Source organism: Sinohyriopsis cumingii, chromosome 12, assembly GCF_028554795.1.
Source record: "Sinohyriopsis cumingii isolate HCF-2022 chromosome 12, ASM2855479v2, whole genome shotgun sequence".
NCBI classification, from domain to species: Eukaryota; Metazoa; Mollusca; class Bivalvia; order Unionida; family Unionidae; genus Sinohyriopsis; species Sinohyriopsis cumingii.
The window spans coordinates 21252459-21272584 of NC_142972.1; the positions used below are offsets into that span (position 1 = coordinate 21252459).

General features: G+C 35.5%; 1 protein-coding gene across 1 annotated transcript in view; it reads right to left on the minus strand.

Annotated features, from left to right (window-relative positions):
- The window catches only part of LOC149786077 (cleavage stimulation factor subunit 2-like), a 41424-nt gene extending 37300 nt beyond the window's left edge, over positions 1-4124 (minus strand). The window contains exon 1 of the mRNA XM_089976369.1: positions 4030-4124. Within this exon, the coding sequence (XP_089832495.1) occupies positions 4030-4093 (64 nt within the window). The 5' untranslated portion in view covers positions 4094-4124. The remainder of the gene's footprint in view (positions 1-4029) is intronic.
- Positions 4125-20126: the final 16002 nt, after the last annotated feature.

A 20126-nucleotide genomic window follows, 5' to 3' on the forward strand; every position in this document is an offset into this window, starting at 1 on the left:
CTGTGTCTGCGTGGGTTCGAGTCTCAGGCTCGGCCAATGTGGATATGTGAGAAAGCTTGCCGGTAGCTTCTCATGGGTCAGTGGTTCATTCCAGGGTTATCCCGGGTTAATCCTCCACCATTAATACTGGCCGCCATGTATAGCCTATCTTATGCTGAAAAATGGCGTTAAACCCTATAAAAACAATAACAGCAGCAAACAGCTGAAACCACATTTATACAGTAAAACCTGCTATGTGCGACCACCTATCATTTCTGACCACAATCGTAATGCATGGATCAATTTTATAGTAAAGTATAAGTGACATGGGTTATGTAGGTATTCAACACTGATTTTTTCTGTAATGGGTGTCATTTTTTAGACTTTGATTCTACATACCTTTAAGTGGCAAGTATTCACTTCATTTGGATTCATATACATCCATATTCCTTTGGAGGTCATTATTGAGATGCCATAAGGCAAAATCAATATTAAAGTATGCAGATATTTTTGGATGAAATGAACCTAAAGATATGATCCAGTACGTTCTGGACTGAATAAAAGATATATTGTGCCTATTGGAACTGTAAGCAATGTTTTGTTTTGTTCAAAAAACATATCCACCACATAATCCTACTTAAACATACTTTGACTACTGTTGTATTGCAACAAATTCAAATATGTCAACGGAACATGAAAATGCATCCATTTGCTAGTGTCATATTTTCATTCTGCCAGGATCAAGACAACACAATAAGTATATTAATTACTCATAAATTAGTGGAAGTGTGTTGATATAGGCAGCCAGTGTGTGAGATATTCCTGAAACTCTGACTACTCATTCCGATGTCAACCAACATTGGAACAGGCTATACAAGGCTATTATTTGGGTAGTAAGACATAGCACTAAACCAAAAACATTACATTGTAGTACTATGGTGAACCAATGATTTTTTTATTATTTGAAAGACAACTCAATCAAAATTTGCACACATGTAATGCTATTACAAAGAAGCATATAAAAGTTTATTTTATGAAAATATGTCTGAGATTGTAATTTTTTATGAATTTTGTTCAAACAACATTGACAATACTGTTTAACAATTATTTTTGTGTCAAAAAGTGGTACCATGTGCACCATTTTTTATTTGCAGAGACATCAAAACCTTTTTGGCACATTCATAAAGATTATTTATCTGCATTTAACTCGGATATAAACATTTTTGTTCTCAATCCATTTTGACAAAATCTATGTAAGTGCCATGTGTAACTTATTTAAATTCATTGATGTTCAAATAAATGTAATTGTTTTATCAAACATACTATTAAGTAGTCACAGTACTTTCTGTAGAGGGTTCAGATTGTCAAATATATCGTTGAATACCTTTTCCTTACTCAAATATGTTCAGCGCATATCCGAATACTTTTTCTCATTCTCTTAGATGATCCTACACTAGGTTCTAAATTATATTGGAAATATTGCCATTATTTTCCATCAGTGCTCATCTCTGACAGTTATACAGCAAAACTGTTTCAATATTGGTAACAAAAAGTATTCGTTTTGAAATCCTTACTTTATATCATTGCTGAACTCTTGATATTTATATTGTAAAATTATATTAGCATAGGCACTGGAATAATTCTCAATTTTTTTTACTCTTTTTTTTCTCCATCTTTAAAAAGTAAGAAATTATCCACCAAAGAAATAACATGAAAGACATGTTTACGCTTTTGCATTCAATGTTTCCAAGATCAATTTATTATGCACCTTTGATTTTGTATGCAACTGCATTGATTGAATATGCATTTTTCTTCCACACTTACGTTCAAGACTGTTTTCCACTTGTATAATAAACCCTTCCTTTCCATTCTGCATTCATCTTGTTTGTGTAATGTTGATAACAGAAAAATAAATCACTTATAATTGAAAGTCTGTGTGCTCATATAAACTTGTTATATTTCTTATAACAACATACACCGGAACACCAGAAGAAATTTTTTAAAACAAATATTACTGTTAACTTTCTGGATTTATACATCTATTATACTAACATTGTTCATTAATGTGGTAAGTACTCTCAAACTCAGACCAGGCTGATTCGGTACAAATTACTGACTGATTCGGCCCAGATTTCTGGCTGATTCTCAAAACTTCCAAGCTGATTAAGACCATGTGAAATATTATTCAATTTAGTAAAGGATTTAAATGTGACATTTAAATTTGTTTTTAAAGATGATTTTCTCATTATGTCCCAAGTTTGTAGAGCAGTTCAAATATGCATTTAAGGTTACAAAATCCCATTAGTACGCATGATCACGGCATTGTTATATATAATGAAATAACATAATACAGTTTATTTTGCATTGGCAATTTAGTAGTGAAATATTTGTTTAACTTCTTGTTCAACTTTAAACAGTTTGTTTTATTGAGAAATAATAAAATTTAGTACACTGACAAAAAATAAATAAACTAAATGATGGGCATAATACATGTGAGCTTTCAGAAATCATCAGAATTATGCACATGAGCCATGATGTTGAACTCAGTAGCGACCGTGTTTCCTGAGTAAGCATCAATGATGCTTTTTATCGAGTTCAAGTATCATTCATCAATGGTTAGCAAATTTCAATGAAAAATCTGATTAAATTGTTCAGTTAGAGAGATAATACTATAACCCTTTGGCTTACTGACGGTCAGCACCAATTCAGTCGATTTCGGGTTATAGAGGTATATGCCATAATTTAAAGTAATCTCAGGATGACTTTGGTTATTAGGTTGGAACCCTTTTATATATAAAACTGCAGACGTCATACACCCGCTCTATTTCTCCAAATAAAATGCATCAAATAATTTGAAGAGCAGAGCAAAAGGGACAGATAACATTTCTTTTTCGTTAAGTAAAGAAGCGGAGTTGATTAGTACTAATGTTAGTACCCTTACTCGTACCTCGTGGACAGGGTACTAACATGAGCATATACGTGTTAATGGAGCAAGCCGGGTGTGATTCACACCCGGCGTTCCTTTAGCCTAATAATAAAACTTTAAACATATTCCTTGCATGTAATCCAATAAATTGAGTAGTCCTCTTATTTAATACCGGAAGTATCGAAAATCATTGTAGAAATAGTTGTAAAATCTCGTTTACCTTTTTTAGCCGATATTTTCGTTTAGATCATCCACCATATTATTTCAAATAATGATTACTTCCGTTCTCAGCCTCGTTTGTTTGTGTGCCATATAAGGACATTGGCGCCTTTTTGAAAATGTAAACAAATCGTAGTAAAATTTTGGCGCCGTTTGGGTCAGAAATTCTGCGCATTAAAAGTAAATACGGTTTACCCGCAACTTTGAAATTCCACCAAGAAGCGATTATTCGCACTTAATTGATAATTGTATAGCGTAGAAAATCCAAAATATGGTCTGGCAAGACTTACGTAGAAAAGGGGTCACGGCGAGAGTCTCGCGTTATCTGTCATGGCGGACAGGATAAGGTTAGAGTAACCATGCCAATTTATTTTATCGCGTAAGGGCTTAATAAATTCAAAATAAGCCAAATTTCTTCCACAATATGATTATACTTATGTATTTGATTTCTACACTATTTGTTTTTCTGACTTTAGTGACGAATTTTTTTGCTCCATTACATGATATGGAATCAGTTCGTAGCCTCAACCACAACAAATCAAGTTGAGGCTACGACATCGTAGCTAGAGTTGATCAAATGGAAATGTTGAAAAGTTGCACATTTTATAGATTTATTAAGTTATTAAGTTGAAGTAAAACAGCAATAAATAAAGCCTTAACAACCATGTGGCGACATCTCAGAATTAGTATATATGATACTAGGGGCGACTTCTCCAGGCGCAGTGGGGCGACTTCTCCCGACACCTGGGATGAGTTCTCTCAGGGCGAGTTCTCCATAATTTGTGTAACAAATAAAAACACTACAATGTATTTTGCTATAATAATGATAATCAATATAATCGTTTGATTTGAAATGGAAAATATACAGAACTGTATCATATTTCAACAAATTATTAAGTTCATACCAAACACAGATCTGGCCGCTCTTTCCGACGCAGAAATAGGTTGTTGAGGTATAACGGCTGCCATTTCTGCCGGTGCTGCCTGTAATCTCAAAACTTTTATAAGTCAAATGCTTAATTCGTCATAGACAATTTCGGTATTCAAGATACATGGAAGATACATTTTTATTATTAATTTGTATTTAAGAATGATTATATATTAACAGACTATCTTTGCTTTAAAATAATGATATATTCCTGTATTATACTCTTGAAGCAACGGGAAATTTACTGGTTCCCTGTTCTATATCCTCAATGATAACGCAGGAAACAGGGAACCAGACAACGGGAAATCTTGGGGTCGATTTTTGACATTGAAGATTAGATGGCCAGTTCAGCGACGAGGTTGATTCAGTATTTTGGAACTAAAGAGTTCAGATCATGGATATGCAGGTGAATTTCATTGATAAATGAGAATGTAGAATATAAATATGCAGGAAAACACACCGATATATCGAGATTTCAGTCTTGTACAGTATAGTACTCAGTAGAGTGCTTACGGTAATCACCGATCGAAAGCATCATAACGAATCCACAGGTGCTCGACGCGAGCGTGATGTTGAGAAAATACAAACAATGATCTGAAGGGAAAAATTCATACAGAGTGACAAAAAGTACCTTAGATTACCCCCATGACCCGTTCTGAATTAGGACCCTCTCTATCATAATATATAAGAAAGAAGGTACGGAACTTCCAAATACTTCGTTCCACCCATGACTCTCGATTTCCTTCAGCTATTTACGTCTTTAAAGGCACACGACCATACTATATGGCTTGTTTTACTCCTGAGATATTTTTCTATCCATCAAGCCATCATTGACTTTTCTGCGTTGTACCGAACTGAAGTTACGGGCTCCAAAACGTGCGATCTTCGTGAATTTTTTCATTGTGGACACTTGAGTGCACATGTGAAAACCGGTGACAATAGCTATATGGACAATGTTTTCAACTCTATGGTGCATCCCTTCTTGAATTACAGAACAGCGGTGGATGCAAAAGTAAGTTTTTTACTTACCATTAACTCGATTCAAGTTTTGGAATCCTGTTCCATGCAAGAATTATACATTGTCTTCTTCGCTGCACACACATTGTATACATGTGACTATATTTTCAAAATAGGTAAACTATGCGGCACACACGTCAACGCCGAAATATGATTGGCTCAAAAGATTATACTTTAATGTACACTGTCATTAAGATAACACATTCAGATGTTTCCTAACATGATGTGATCATGTTATTACCTGTTTTTGCCAGGATAAAAGTCTTTATCGTGAAATGATTCTCTGATCCATGGATGTTATTTAAGTATACCCATTTGAGCCTATCATATTTTGGCGTTGACGTGTGTGCCGCATAGTTGACCTATTTTGAAAATAGAGTCACATGTATACGATGTATGTGCAGTGAAGAATACAATGTCTAATTCTTGCTTGGAACAGGATTCCTAAAGTTGAATCGAGTTAATGGTAAGTAAAAAAACTTACTTTTGCATCTATCGCTGTTCTGTAATTCAAGAAGGGATGCACCATAGAGTTGAAAACATTGTCCATAAAGCTATTGTCACTGGTTTTCACATGTGCACACAAGTGTCCACAATGAAAAAATTCGCGAAGATCGCGCGTTTTGAAGCCCGTAACTTCAGTTCGGTACAATGCAGAAAAGTCAATGATGGCTTGATGGATAGAAAAATATCTCAGGAGTAAAACAAGCCATATAGGATCAGGGATGGTCCTGGCTTTTAAAAAGCTGTCGCCAAAAAAATCGCCAACCTCAATATTTTGTCGCCAATTTTCAAAAAGTGTCGCCAAAACAAGTAGTGTACATTTTTCCAAGTGTTAATTTAGTCTATTAATGTAACATGCAATGAAATTAAAAAAGATGGGTTAGTTAATACTTTAATTACAACAAGCATTAACAAAATGTTACAAACTGTTACATGAAGATCTGTCGCGATTTTAGAGTTGCCCACTTGTTGAATGCAGTTTCAAAGTCTAATTTTTCGCATCTGTACATGCTGATTCTCATTAAATTCTCGAGAGATGAGATGCAGAGCTTATTTCTGATGTCAGTTTTTATGAGGTTCATCTTACTGAATCCACGTTCAGTCTACAGTGCTGACAGGTGACACCAGTAGTCTCTCAGCAGCCCCCCCCCCCGCTAGCATCCCAAAGCTTGTAGTGAATTGCTTCCTAAATCCTAAGAATGATCACTGAATGCGGTATAAATTTTCTTGACAAGCAAAATAGGATCTCCATTCCCACGAATGAAACTTACACGAGTCAACACCTGGCAATATTGGACCGTATATATAAGCATAAATTCACACACAGTTTAGGGATTCTTTCACTCCTGTATTTTGAGAAATAAATAATTATTATTAATTATGCAAAACTGTTTGTGTTTTTTTTTTTTTTTGCTATTTCTTGTTGCGGAGTTTAAGTCTCTGCAGCCGTAACACGGAATTGATGGCAAAAGGAAAAGATCAATGAGTAAAATGCTGCACTGGCGACAGATATAATTGTGATTGAGATTTTTTCCATTTGCTTTGTATTTATACACAGTCGGTACTTCAAAGGTTATAAGTTTTCTATGAAGGTTTAGCAAAACTATTGTATTGGTATATGTATAAAAAAAAACACAGAAGGATTAGCCATACAATTTAATTGTATCTGTTCTATTCGCGTCTTCAGAAGTCGGTCAGATGTAGGTATAGTGTGGTAGCATGATTGACTTTATCACAGCATACAGTACTCAGCCCGGATGTCAGCATAAGCAGATTATGATGTAACAATGCACTGTAAAGATGGGGTTGTCAATACGAACAAAGGATCGTTTGTGTAACAGATTGATTCCAATGCATTGCTTAGTCAGGTTTGTGGCTTCCTTTCGTTCTCGCTTTTAATTTATCCAGTCCAAATCCATGATTGTATGTACAAATTAAATAACCAAAAAATATGTCGCCAAAAAAATCGCCAGATGGGATATTTTTGTCGCCAATAAGGAAACAAAATCGCAATTTGTGACATTGGCGAAGCCCAGGACGATCCCTGTAGGATGGTCGTGTGCCTTTAAAGACGGAAATAGCAGAAGGAAATCTAAGGTCATGGGTGGAACGAAGTATTTGGAAGTTCCGTATTTTCTCTCTTATATATTATGATAGAGAGGGTCCTAATTCAGAACGGGTCATGGGGGTAATCTAAGGTATTTTTTGTCACTCTGTATGATTTTTTTCCTTCAGATTAATTTTTTTTTTTTTCTCAACCTCAAGCTTGCGTCGAGCACCTGTGAATGAATCACCATGTCATTTTAGTCCTACAGTGTAAGACATAGCACATGTCAGTTTTGTTTATGACACCCAAAACATAAATATCAGCATCAAGGTCTTACATGAAGGACTACATTTCATTCATGCATATACATAGACAAATTCTGTTTAAAGTCAGAAATGCATTTACATTATAACAGTAGCTCATTAGCTCTATTTTACCGACTATAAATAATTATCGAACGATTAACACTTTAAAAATCGGACATAAGTTGCTTAGCCTGGAGTCCATGGTTTTTTATGCACTTGTGCATTTACTATCATATTTGCAAAAGTATACTCCTTTCATAGCGATACCTCTCATTTAAGAAAAATGTTAGATATTTTTACAAAGCATGCATATCAAATGATATGTTCTGCATACTTATTTTTGACATGCTTCGACCAGACCAGGAAGTTCATGTATACATCACTTTGTTTCTTTTGATGTAATTCACAGTAGTCTTTTTCTGCCTGAGACGCCATTGTATATATGTAAAGAAATATATATTGCAGAGCAACGTAACATGCAAATTATAGAAAAAGCAAGTTTATGGGAAAACTAGGTAAAGAAGCTTAATTTTTAATTCATAATTCTGGTTCGTAAGAGTCATACACTTCTCCCTAGTCCTACAGTGTAAGACATAGCACATGTTTTTGTTTTAGTGCTTTGTCTTACTATCCATATAACAGCCATGTATGGCCTGTTCCAATGTTGGTTGACATCAGAATGAGTAGTCAGAGTTTCAGGAATATCTCACACACTTGGCCGCTTATAGAGACACTCTTCCACTAATTTATGTGTAATTAATATACTTGCTGTGCTGTCTTTATCCTGGCAGAATGAAAATATGACTAGCAAATGGATGTATTTTCATGTTCCATTGATATACATTTGAATTTGTTGCAATACAACAGTAGTTGAGGTATGCCGAAGTATGTTTAAGTAGGTTCATGTGCTGGATATGTTTCTGGAACGAAACAAAATGTTGCAGTTCCAATAGGCATAATATAATTTTATTTGTTTCTTTAAAGAATAATATTTCAACTTAACCCGATTTTGGCATTCCTGGCTTTCATCGCTTCCCAGCCAACTGAAATGTAGGCCAACAAAACTTGAAAACAGGTCTATTTCTTTTGTGAGAATTTGAATTTATTAGAGAAAAGACATCAGGGTAAGTAAAGTCTGGCAAAAACATTATAACTTTCCTTTGTAGAAAAGCATCATTATTGGTTGCCAGTTATGTGTGATATTCCTGAAAATTTGACTTTTGTTACACTGTTAGTCGACATGAAAACATGCTACACAGCACCGTTAGTTAGGCAGTAAGACCCATCACCCCCACCCCCAGAACAAAAACATCGGATGTGTCTTATGTTGTGGGACTAACCTCTCCCTTGATAACTCATTGACAGTGGGTCCAAAAACATAGAGCACACTATAAAGAGAAGGTGCAAGTTACTGAGCAGCCTTGAAAAACCAAAGATTTTTGGATGTCAAGAAAAACATGGCTGGGTAACAGGGATGTTTAATGGCAGAAGACATGTTTGATAATTATGTTGAGAATAAATGTCAATAAAGAGCTTTTTTTCCTAATGAAGTTGTTTGCTTCTTTCTTTATTTTCAAGATACCCAACCTCAGAAATTTGTTTACATCATTACTCCAAGAGGTTTCAAAAGTAGTTATGAGTATGCAAAGCATTGTGCATTACATCAATGCTTTTTGTTGTTGATGATGCAGAACAAAACAACATTCATTTTCTAAAAATAATATGGTCATTTATTTCATAAAAAAAACCTGTCAGCGTCATAACTCATTTTTTAAAATTGTTCTGTTATTAAAATATTAATGTCATGATTTCATTGCAAATGGATAGGTTACTTTAAGGTAGTTTAATTATATCAATAGCATAATATTTATAACTCTGTTCAATTGGTCAGTTGAAATGACCTAACCTGAACTGACAACAAAACCATGACTGTAATGCATTTAGGATTTGCATGCCTTATTCATTTTCTTTTATTACATTCCCTTTATTTGATTTGAAACAAAATATGTAATTACCATGATAACATTTGTTATGTATATTTGATTTAATTTATATCTGATTTAATTGTTTGTAAACTTTAAAATCTTTTTATTTTTTAATTCCATTATATGTCAAAATAATGTAGTTCTGTTTACTTGGAACTCGATACTTTTTCCATAAGATAGTTTGACCATGACTGTTCATTGTTGTAAACACATAAAGCTGACCTAGTTCCCGACCTTAATACAAAATTAATAACATTCACGTCAACAAGTTTTTTTAAATTTATTCTTATTGTGGGAATAAAGTAAACAACTTTTTACACATTTTATTCTTTGAGTAAAATGATTGGTTCTTGTCAGGGCCATGATAAGAGTGTGTGATGTAAACATGATCACGTGACCCTGATCCAGGCGTCTGATTTGCTAGATATTCAAGTTTTAAACCATTGCTTATAGATCTCTCTGTTGGGCTTCTAAACACTAGGATGTAAAAGTGTTTCTTTTGTTGTGTCATTTTGGGAATTACATTTTAATCTTTATTCAGATTATTTGGATTCTAAAAGAATAATTTTTTCTCTGGAAATATGTTGAGTGCTCATACAGAATTCTTGAACAAAGAAATTTCGTTAATTTAAACACTGGATTATTTCTTGTGTTTCTACAGGGAACTGTAGACAACAACATTGAACAGGATACAGCATACGTCATCGCCTTCCATCTTGGATTCTTCATCGGGACTAGAACTTGAAATGATTTGAACATTTCATTATTAGGACTTCTAAAATCTGATTCTTGGATTATTTTTGGATTTGATTCTTAAAACCATTAGTTCTTTTTTTTTTTTTTACAGTATTTTTCCAGGGAAATAAATAATTTGTAAAATTTTTCAAAGCTTTTTGTTTTCACTCTTTCTTGTGTTTATTCGAGCTTAAACATGTAACATAAGACATTTGAATATTGTTAGTTTCATTGTGTTATGTTTTGAAAAAATACTAAATGAAATATTTGATTTCTTACTAAAAATATAGAATTTTCTGATATTGATATAAATCTTAATAGAGAACAACAACATTTGTGTGTGGTGTATGAGTACTCAGAATCTGCAAGTTTGGAATTTGGGTCTTGCCAAGGCCATTTCTGTTGGGGTAGCAGGTCAAAATGAAGTCAAGTCAGCATGTACCCAAGTCACAACATGCTCTAGCAAAAATGCACCCAAGGTGAAAAATTTCAAGTCAGAATGTAATCAAGTAATGAAATCATTTAATGCTCTTCCAAGTTCGTAATGGTTACAAAATCTAAAGGGTCCAAAATTGCACAAGATGATAAATGCTTGTGTTCAGAAATTTATCATCATCACATATGAAGACAAGTCAGCATAGTCCTGTTTGTTTTTAGGGTTGTCAGTGTATATACTTATGATTAATTTAACCCAAGCCAAGTTTTGAAGTATTGATACATCTTAGACCAGGTCAAGCAAACTTTGTTTTTGGGTTGTCAGTGTATATAATTATGATTAATTTAACCCAAGCCGAGTTTTGAAGTAATGATACATCTTAGACCAGGTCAAGCAAACACTGTTTTTAGGGTTGTCATTGTATTTACTTATGATTAATTTAACCAAAGCCAAGTTTTGAAGTAATGATACATCTTAGACCAGGACAAGCAAACTTTGTGGCAACTCTGATTGTACAAATTAATAAAAGCAAGTTCCTGAACAAACCAGATATGTGGAAAAATGAGAAAGTTGCTGTGGGTGAGATGGGAATACAGTACAACCTTTCTTTACAGACCACCCCTCCTGCAAACATATAATGGTCTTAAGATAGGTGGTCTCTCTTAACAGGGACCACTGGTGGCCTAGTGTTTAGAGTGTCCACCGCAAATGCAGGAGGCCACTGGTTCGAGCCCTGGCCAAGTCATACCAAAGACTTATAAAAATGGTAGGACTGGTCAACCTGGTGTAAGGATAATGTGACTGGATGAGACATCATGCTACATTTCTGCAGCATGATGCCCAGTGCTGGACACCACTGTAAATTGCCACACTGCAGACATTGTAGCAATATGACTGAAATTTTTTTAAAGCTATGTTAAAATTCCAAATCACACACACACACACACTCTCTCATGACAGGTCCTTACACTGCATAATCAATATCTATGCATGGACGTGGTTTCTCAAGACAGGTGATCTCTCACTGCAAGTCATCTTTCAAGATTATTATATACTTGCCATAAAAACATCATGCGAGAAAACAGAAATTTGTTCCCCAACCCACCTTGATCAGGGTCATGTGTTAAAAAGAAAGAACATTCAGATATCTTAGAAGAAAACAGCTTTTTGGACAGCCTTTATATATGCCCATAGGATTTAGTCAACAGTGACGTCCTTCCTGCATTGAGCCAATGTAAAAAAAATGCATTATACTTTATAAAGTAGATTATCATTGATGCAAGGTTATGCAATCAGAGATAAGTAACCACCATTTCATAGATTACATAATCATCTGAGAATGTTTTCATTTTCTGTGGGTTTTTTTCTGTTTAAGTTAAGATCTGAGCACATATTCTGGTTGTAACCTGTAGCAAATTGAGGCCCAAGCCATTTGTATGGAGAACAATGAGGTTGCCATACGGTAGTTTATAACAACAAAATTTACAAGAAACTCCTGGACTTAATTTTGACCCAGACTGGAGGGTATTGATCCCCTTAAAAAGATCTGAAAGGCTGTATAAATCTGAATTGGTGCAATAAAAGTATTGAGTTACTGATAACTACTTAATAGTTATTTAAGCACATGTTCTTTGTTAAACCTGTAGTTTGCTCAGAGAACAATGATTTTACCACAAAGTAGTTTCTAACAACTAAATGTACAAGAAACTCCATGACTAATTTCCATTCAGAATGGAGTACTGTTGCATTAAGAAAATTTTGAATGGGGAATTGGTGCAATAAAAGTGCTGAGTTAACAACTTAGCTTAGATGTGTTAGATAATTGATCAAAGATAGTAAACAGTATTCCTTAGAGCCCATGTTCCTATGAGCAGTTTTTAAAGTAATGGGGGGTGGGGGCCTGAGTGGCCATGTGCTCTAAAGCGCTCATCGTTATGGATCACTGCCATTTCACCTCTGTCTTCATGGGTTTGAGTCTCTGGTTCGGCCAATGTGGGTATGTGAGAAAGCTTGCCAGTAGCTTCTCATGGGTTAGTGGTTCTTTCTGGGGTTTTCCAGGCTTCTTCCTCCACCATTAATACTGGCCGTCATGTATAGCCAATCTTGTGCTGAAAAATGGCATTGAACCTTTTAACAAAAAGAACAACAGTAATTGGAGCTAGTAGCAAATTGTTGTTACTACCTCAATGTTGACACCACTACAGGCCCATGAGCCATATTACCTGTGTAGTTACCATTGATTGATAAACAAAGAAAACACTTCCTAGATTGAATTAATTGTAAGGTTAACATTTCTTTAATTATGCCAAGTATTCAGGGTCAAGCTAGAATTGAATTTTAGGGAGAAGTGGCTTCTTCTTTTGGACAGAACAGGGAGAAGTGAGAGCTCAACAGGGAGAAGTGTGTGTTCTCTTATTTGAATTGTGCCCTCTATTTCCAAGTATTCATATTTGCATTTAACATTGAATTTAAGCAGTACTTTATCTTCAAGTCGAAAATTTTGAGCTATTTTGGCTATATGACTTCAAAAGAGAATAACAGAAACTACATTGTAACAAATTTTAACCAAGTAACCAGATTACATTATTTTAATTGCAAGGTAGTAAAAATGCTTAATCCACTACTTTTAATCATTTTTTAAAAAATCCTTTCTTCAAGTTCACAATAATGGCACTAACAGTATTTGAAACAATCACTGTACCATGCACATGAGGGCAAATATACACATGTCTTCATATCATACTGTTAGTCCTAATTTCTTTGTTGCATATAAAACATTACCATAACTATTCATACATAACACACTAAAATGCATACAATTACAGACATGGCTACCTTATTGTCAGTATATGAACTAAACCCTTCTTTCTAAATGAATCAATACAGACATGTGATTGCATCTATTTTTAGTTCTTTTTAGGGCTTCAGAGACTACCTCGTGTTCCATCTTTTTAGTGGACACACATCCCTTACATATATACAAATCCCTGTGGTATGGGTAGGTCCTTCTGTTCTAAAGAAAAAAACAACTGGCCTGCCTCACACTTTGAGGACATCATTTTCCTTGCATACATAAAACACTGGTACAGGTAGGTCCATGTGTCATGAGGAAAATAATGATAGGCCCTGCCCAATGTTGCAGACATGTTTCCACTATCTTTAAATTCACATATTCTTTTTATTTGCTTAAGATGCAAATTGACATTGCATATATATTGAAATGTTGCTTTAATAAACAAGTTCACAGTTGAATTATCTTGTTTTTCAATTGGGAAAACTACATGTAATTTTTCTTGAGGTCAGCGCTGTTGTTTACTTCAAATGTACAGTGTTCTTAGTGCATATGCAGGTGTGCACGCAGTACAACATTGCATATAACCAGGTGATGCTAGCGGCAACATCATATTGTTCTTAGTGCATACACAGGGTTGTATGCAGGTGAGTTTTAAAACAACAAGTGATTTCATTATTTCTTTATTACAGGATAATGTCAAAACAGTCTGTGGGACAGTGTGGCTACCAAAAGGGCCCTTGGTATACTCACACAGGTTGCATAAGTGCTCAAAGTACACATGGAAAAATCATTACACTTCTTGCGAATTTGGTCTTATATCAAGGCTGGGGGAACCTTCCCTCTCTGTTTTGTTCAGAATTTTCAGAAAAAGAATCTCTTCCAGGTATCACATGTTGGGAAAAACATCTTTGGCGGCTGGTGGAACCCCTGCTGAAGGAGGGTTTAGAATTTCAAGAAGTAGATCAACTTCCCATGTAGGGATAAAATGAACATTTCTCATGTCTCTAGCAGTGTGCACACCTCAGGTTGTGGATTGTTCCCTCCTGTTGGAAAGGTAAAGCACAGTGGGTTGCACCCTCCTATTAGGGAGGTAGAGCACCACCATAGGTTGCATCCTCTGTTTAGGGAAGTAGAGTGCAGGGAGGTGAGCACTGCAATAGCAAATTGCACCCTCCCTTGGCAGTGGAGCATCGATACCATATGGTTGCGCCCTCCCCCGTTAGGGAGGTTGAGCACTCCATCATTGGGTTTCTTCTTCCCATCAGGGAGGTAGATGACCGTAATACATATCATGCTTCTGGCAGAGTGTTGCCTTCTTATTTTCGGAAGGCAAAACACTGTACCATGATGCACACAGTGATAAATCAGTTAGATTGAGGTCTTTCCAATTTATCACTCATCAGCCTCTTGGCATGGGGACAGGACAGTTTGACTAGAGAATCAGCCTTCCCACTTAAATGAAAAATTTAGCTATGCAGTAGCAGCAGGATAAGTAATTGCTATCAAAATGTAGTTTTTTGTGTGGGGGTAAAACTAATGTTAATTACACAATACTTACCTGGTGATATTGCCAAATGCCCTCCTCCCACCCCACACTGATGTCTTGCCTAATATTTGTCTGTGAAAAGATGACTTAATATCTACCTTCTGCATATAACCAAGTGACATAGAATGGTGTGCAAAATAAGATAGTGGAGTGCAAAAGGTTATTCTGGCTTTTTCTCCACTCCATGGGAGGATGTATTCGCATTGAATATATGGTAAGTTTTTGGCATGAAAATAAGTAAACTGGAACTTTTATTAGGGTGATGGGAATAGTTGGAGTCACTTGACATCTGCAGGTATCACCATCCTCCTGTACTTTGACTGGTTGATGCAGAAGATCCTCAGAGATTCTTTTCTGCAGTGTTTTCCTTTATCCTCATTTATGCATCACAAACCTTGTAGTTTTGACACCAAAAGGATTTTTTATTCTCAGTCTTGCACCTCTAGGGGAAACACTGCTTTTGATGACCAGTCCCTTTTTTGTTGACTTTGACATGTCTTTGTCTTATCTCAAAACCAGAGAAGTCTGACCTAAGGACTTAATATATGGGTGGATGAATTTCCTCACAAGGTCCATGGTTCTCCAGACAGGATCAACCAAATCACGTCTCTCACAACGGCTTTTCTGACCAAAACCTCATAGCTCACTTTTCCCTCTCTCTATTGGAAACTCTGAGCTGTGCTGCAGATTTAGTTCCCCTAGAAAGACTTGTGACATCTCTATTTTCTTGCTTATGTGAACTGGAAACTGTACAAGGATCCTTTAACAGCATAGATCCCCAGAGATCCAACTTTCACAATTATCTGCATTGGTGGCTAAACCAGGGCAGGTTTCTGACCAGAATACCAGTTCACACCCCAGTCCCCACTTATTTATGTACACTGACTCAGCAGATTCAGGATGGGGTGCTCACCATTCATATAAACAAATTGGAAATGCAAGCAGTGTTCCTAGCCTTAATGGAGCTTGTCACAGAGGTCTCCCTTGGATTTTAAAACTAAAAGTCCAGGACTCTTATTTTGGGAAAAACGAGTCCTTCCAGCAGAAGTTGCAGTCCGCTACCAGAAGCATTTTGGGCACACCTGAAGTGGTTAAATTACTAGATGAGTAGAACCAGTATTTGACACGAAGTTTAATTTTCTAACTTCTTTATGCCAGTGACATATAGCTCTTGATTGTTCATCAGAGTAAGAGTGCATTATGTCAGGAAAGGTCTTATTCCAAGCACTTTGCTAGGCATTACACATGTTTTTCCTTGCAAACAAATAGTCCTAGCAACTTTAGCACTCTGCTGAATCTCATTTCAGTCTTCGTCAATTTGCAAACAGCATTTTGTCTATATCTCAACATGTCTTGATTTTGAGGTCGCATACACTACTTATTAGACTACACTTGGAAATGAACACAATAATGAAAGCTCAAGTTGTTGATTTGATGTACTCTTATACACAAGTACATCACTGTTCAGTTCCTGTAAATATCAGCACTTTTTCCCACCACTCAGCAGCTAGTGAAGTCTTTGAATTTCCACCAAGCTATTGGGTCATGTTCTTCTGATGTACTCTTATAATTACAACATTTACATTTGGAGGCCTTTAAACCACTCAGTTTTCTCATTGTAAATATCAGCACATTTTCCCTTTCAGCAGGTGGTTGAAGCAGGGCTGGCAAGCAATTGCATGCATGCAGAGGACTCCAGCATAAGTGATTTTCTGTGTCCCAGATAAAAAGATTGTGTCCAGATATGCGTGATTAAGCGTTTCTGAGACCTCTTTGTCACCCTTTTAAGGCATCCTTGTGTTGTGCTGACTTCAGATGACAGGTCAGTTATAGTGTACCACACTTTTCAGGAAGGTATGGATGCTTTTCTCTTTACATGGGTATCTGGGAATTCCTCTAATGTCCAGCCACAAGGGAGATCATTCTCCAAGACCACTATTATCCTGGCAAGATGAATATCCTGGCAGAGAGTCTGTCCAGAGGGGGTTGTGAGGTCATGATTGAATGGTCTCAGGACCAGACTGTAACAGAGCCACCTTTTCAAATACGAGGGTATCCCCTAATGAATTTGTTTGCTATGAGACTGATCAAGTTTTTATGTCTTTGCAATATGAGATTAGAAGGCCTGGTGGTGGATGCTTTCAGTCTGCAGTGGGGGGACCATATGCACCTTCCCAACTTTCAAAATAATCCTGCAGGTGTTCCAGCCAGTCAGGATTTTCACTGCTCCTGTTAGCCCCAGTCCCAATGATCAAGGTTCAGTGACCTATTCGACATGTTAGTAGATGTTCTCAGGAGGTTCCATCCATTTGTTGCAGCAATAGGCTGCACATTCTACACTTTTGTAAGATTTGGGAATACAGTTTAGGAAGAAAAGTATAAGTATTTCATATAAATGGGATACATCTTATTAATGTTATATTTTTCTCACGTTTTTATATTTTGTCTTTTCCATGTCTGATGCCTGGTTCCTGTGTGAAAATTTAGTACGGTAAGTAGAGAAAATCATAAACTTAAATGCAGTATATGCTTTATGGGATAGAATGTAGATAAGTACAAGTGGATTTTTTTCTAGATTAATTTTGGATTGAATCTGAGCCAGTCATTTAACAAAAATCAATGTCTTTGAAATTAATATTCCAAACAAATTGTTACGTTGAAATAAGTTCTTTTGGGATTTCGACATATTTTTAGTCAGTGGGAACAAATTATAACAGTTCCTAAACAATCTTGTTTGTATTGCCTTTTTTGGAGAAAAAATAATGGTGATGTCATTTGTTGTGGTGATGACATCTACGCAACATTGTTCATGTTTTTTTTACAAGCCAGATTTTGATGTTTTTGCAAGCCCATAACTCCTGACAGTGTTCTGCTGCATCCTTATACATGTACATGTAGTAGAAACTGAGTCCACTGATGATATTCTATTTTCCAAAATATTTCAGTATTCATTAATCAAGGCAATTTTTGTTGAGCCTACATTAATACAAAGCAAGACATTAATACAAAGCAAGACATTAATACAAAAAAAGACATTAATACAAAACAAGACATTAATACAAAACAAGACAGTACAAAGCAAGACATTAATACAAAGCAAGACATTAATACAAAACAAGACATAAATACAAAACAAGACATTAATACAAAGCAAGACATCAATACAAAGCAAGACAGTATAAAGCAAGACATTAATACAAAACAAGACAGTACAAAGCAAGACATTAATACAAAGCAAGACATTAATACAAAGCAAGACAGTACAAAGCAAGACATTAATACAAAACAAGACATTAATACAAAACAAGACATTAATACAAAGCAAGACATCAATACAAAGCAAGACAGTATAAAGCAAGACATTAATACAAAGCAAGACATCAATACAAAGCAAGACAGTATAAAGCAAGACATTAATACAAAACAAGACAGTACAAAGCAAGACAGTACAAAGCAAGACATCAATACAAAACAAGACATTAATACAAAGCAAGACATCAATACAAAGCAAGACATTATTACTAGGCAAGACATTAATACAAAGCAAGACATTACTATAAAGCAAGACATTTAGGTATTTTTCCATTGGCATTACCATGAACATTTTTGTTAAGGTTATAGTTAAATGTTTTCATTTACATAAATTTCTATTTAAAAAAAACTTGATAAATTCTTTTTTTTTTTACATGCTCACCCTCCCTTTTGCTGCAAGGTCAAGGTCAAAGTCTTAGAACATTAGGTTTTGGTTAAAGTTTCATCATTTTGCTATTATTTCCTAAACCATTGATATATTCTCATAATTTGGGGTCAAAGTCACATTTATAGACAATTTGCATTAAGAATTTTAATAGCTTTTCGTTTGCTTATATTTGATGAATTTCTTCATCCTTTGGATGAATTGTCATTAGGTTCAGGAAATCTTTCTATGGCATGCACTCTTGTCCCTTTGATCTATGGGTCAAGATCACATTTAAGTTTTGCACAAAGTTTTTTTTTCTTCATTTGTTTCTATTTTGTAGAGCCAGCCATCTCATTTTCAATGGGCTGCCAACTTAGTTACTTTCTACTTTTTCTTCAACTTTTACAACTGTATAACATATTTTGTTATGTAGTCACATTGACTTAGCCTTGTACATTTAGTTTTGAACTTCAAAAGATAAGAAGCTGTAAACACCTTGATGAATTGTGTTCATACATTGGATGAATCATTTTGAAGCAAAGACAATTCAATGTTCTGTGACATGTTAACTCAACCTTGTGACCTTTGGGTCAAGGACACTTGTTTTACAGCAGTGCTTCGATCAAGTGCTTGACATGCAGGCCCTGGCATTTCCATCCTGTGGGGTGCTGGGATTTTTTTGTTGTTGCATATCTGCACTTTCCTTTCCATCTGGCTATTAGTAATGTAAGGTATCTCCTGTACAGTTAAAGATACAGACATAAAAATGAGCCATACTGGCTTGAAGGTTAAGGCATGGGACTCCTGTCCAAGAGAGTGAGAATTTAATTCCTGTCATTGGATCAAGTAGATTTGGCTTGCAGGTTGTGTCCTTTGGTAGGGTAAATTACATGTATTGGCATGGTATAAATTTTGAAGTGTTTTAGTGTCATTAAACAACACATTCCCAAAAACAAAGACTTGAAACTTCTGAATATGTATTTAGATGGTCTGTAGCTGTGGTTAAAATGTTTTATATTAACCCTGGAGGTGGGTGGGGGTGATTTCAAGCAATTCCTAAACTTTGTAGTTGTGTTTCTGAAAATTAACTTGTCTCGTCAGAGCTGAGATTCTTTACCCAGTAATCATATATAGTTTTGAAGAGAGACAAAGACATTGGTCCAGTACACCTTCTGGGGTAGGGGACTTGTCCAGGATTATAACTTGTGTTTGCTGGAAACTGTTAACATGCCCATTTCTTCACAGTATAACCATATATTGGGCCTGAGAAGAGAAACTCACTTGTGCATCCAACACAAGCCCTGGCTAATGCCTCTAAAGTATGGAACTTGCCTATGTGACATAACTTTGAAACTACATGTACTTTTATATTAAATAGTAACTGGATATGGTGGCATAGCTTAGAAGCCTGTGGATATGCAATGACATGCCATAGATCTAATTATAGTTTATCTTGATAATGAACACAGTTATGACAAGACAAAAAAACTTTTCATGTTGATGCATGTAGTTTGAAGATTTGTAATA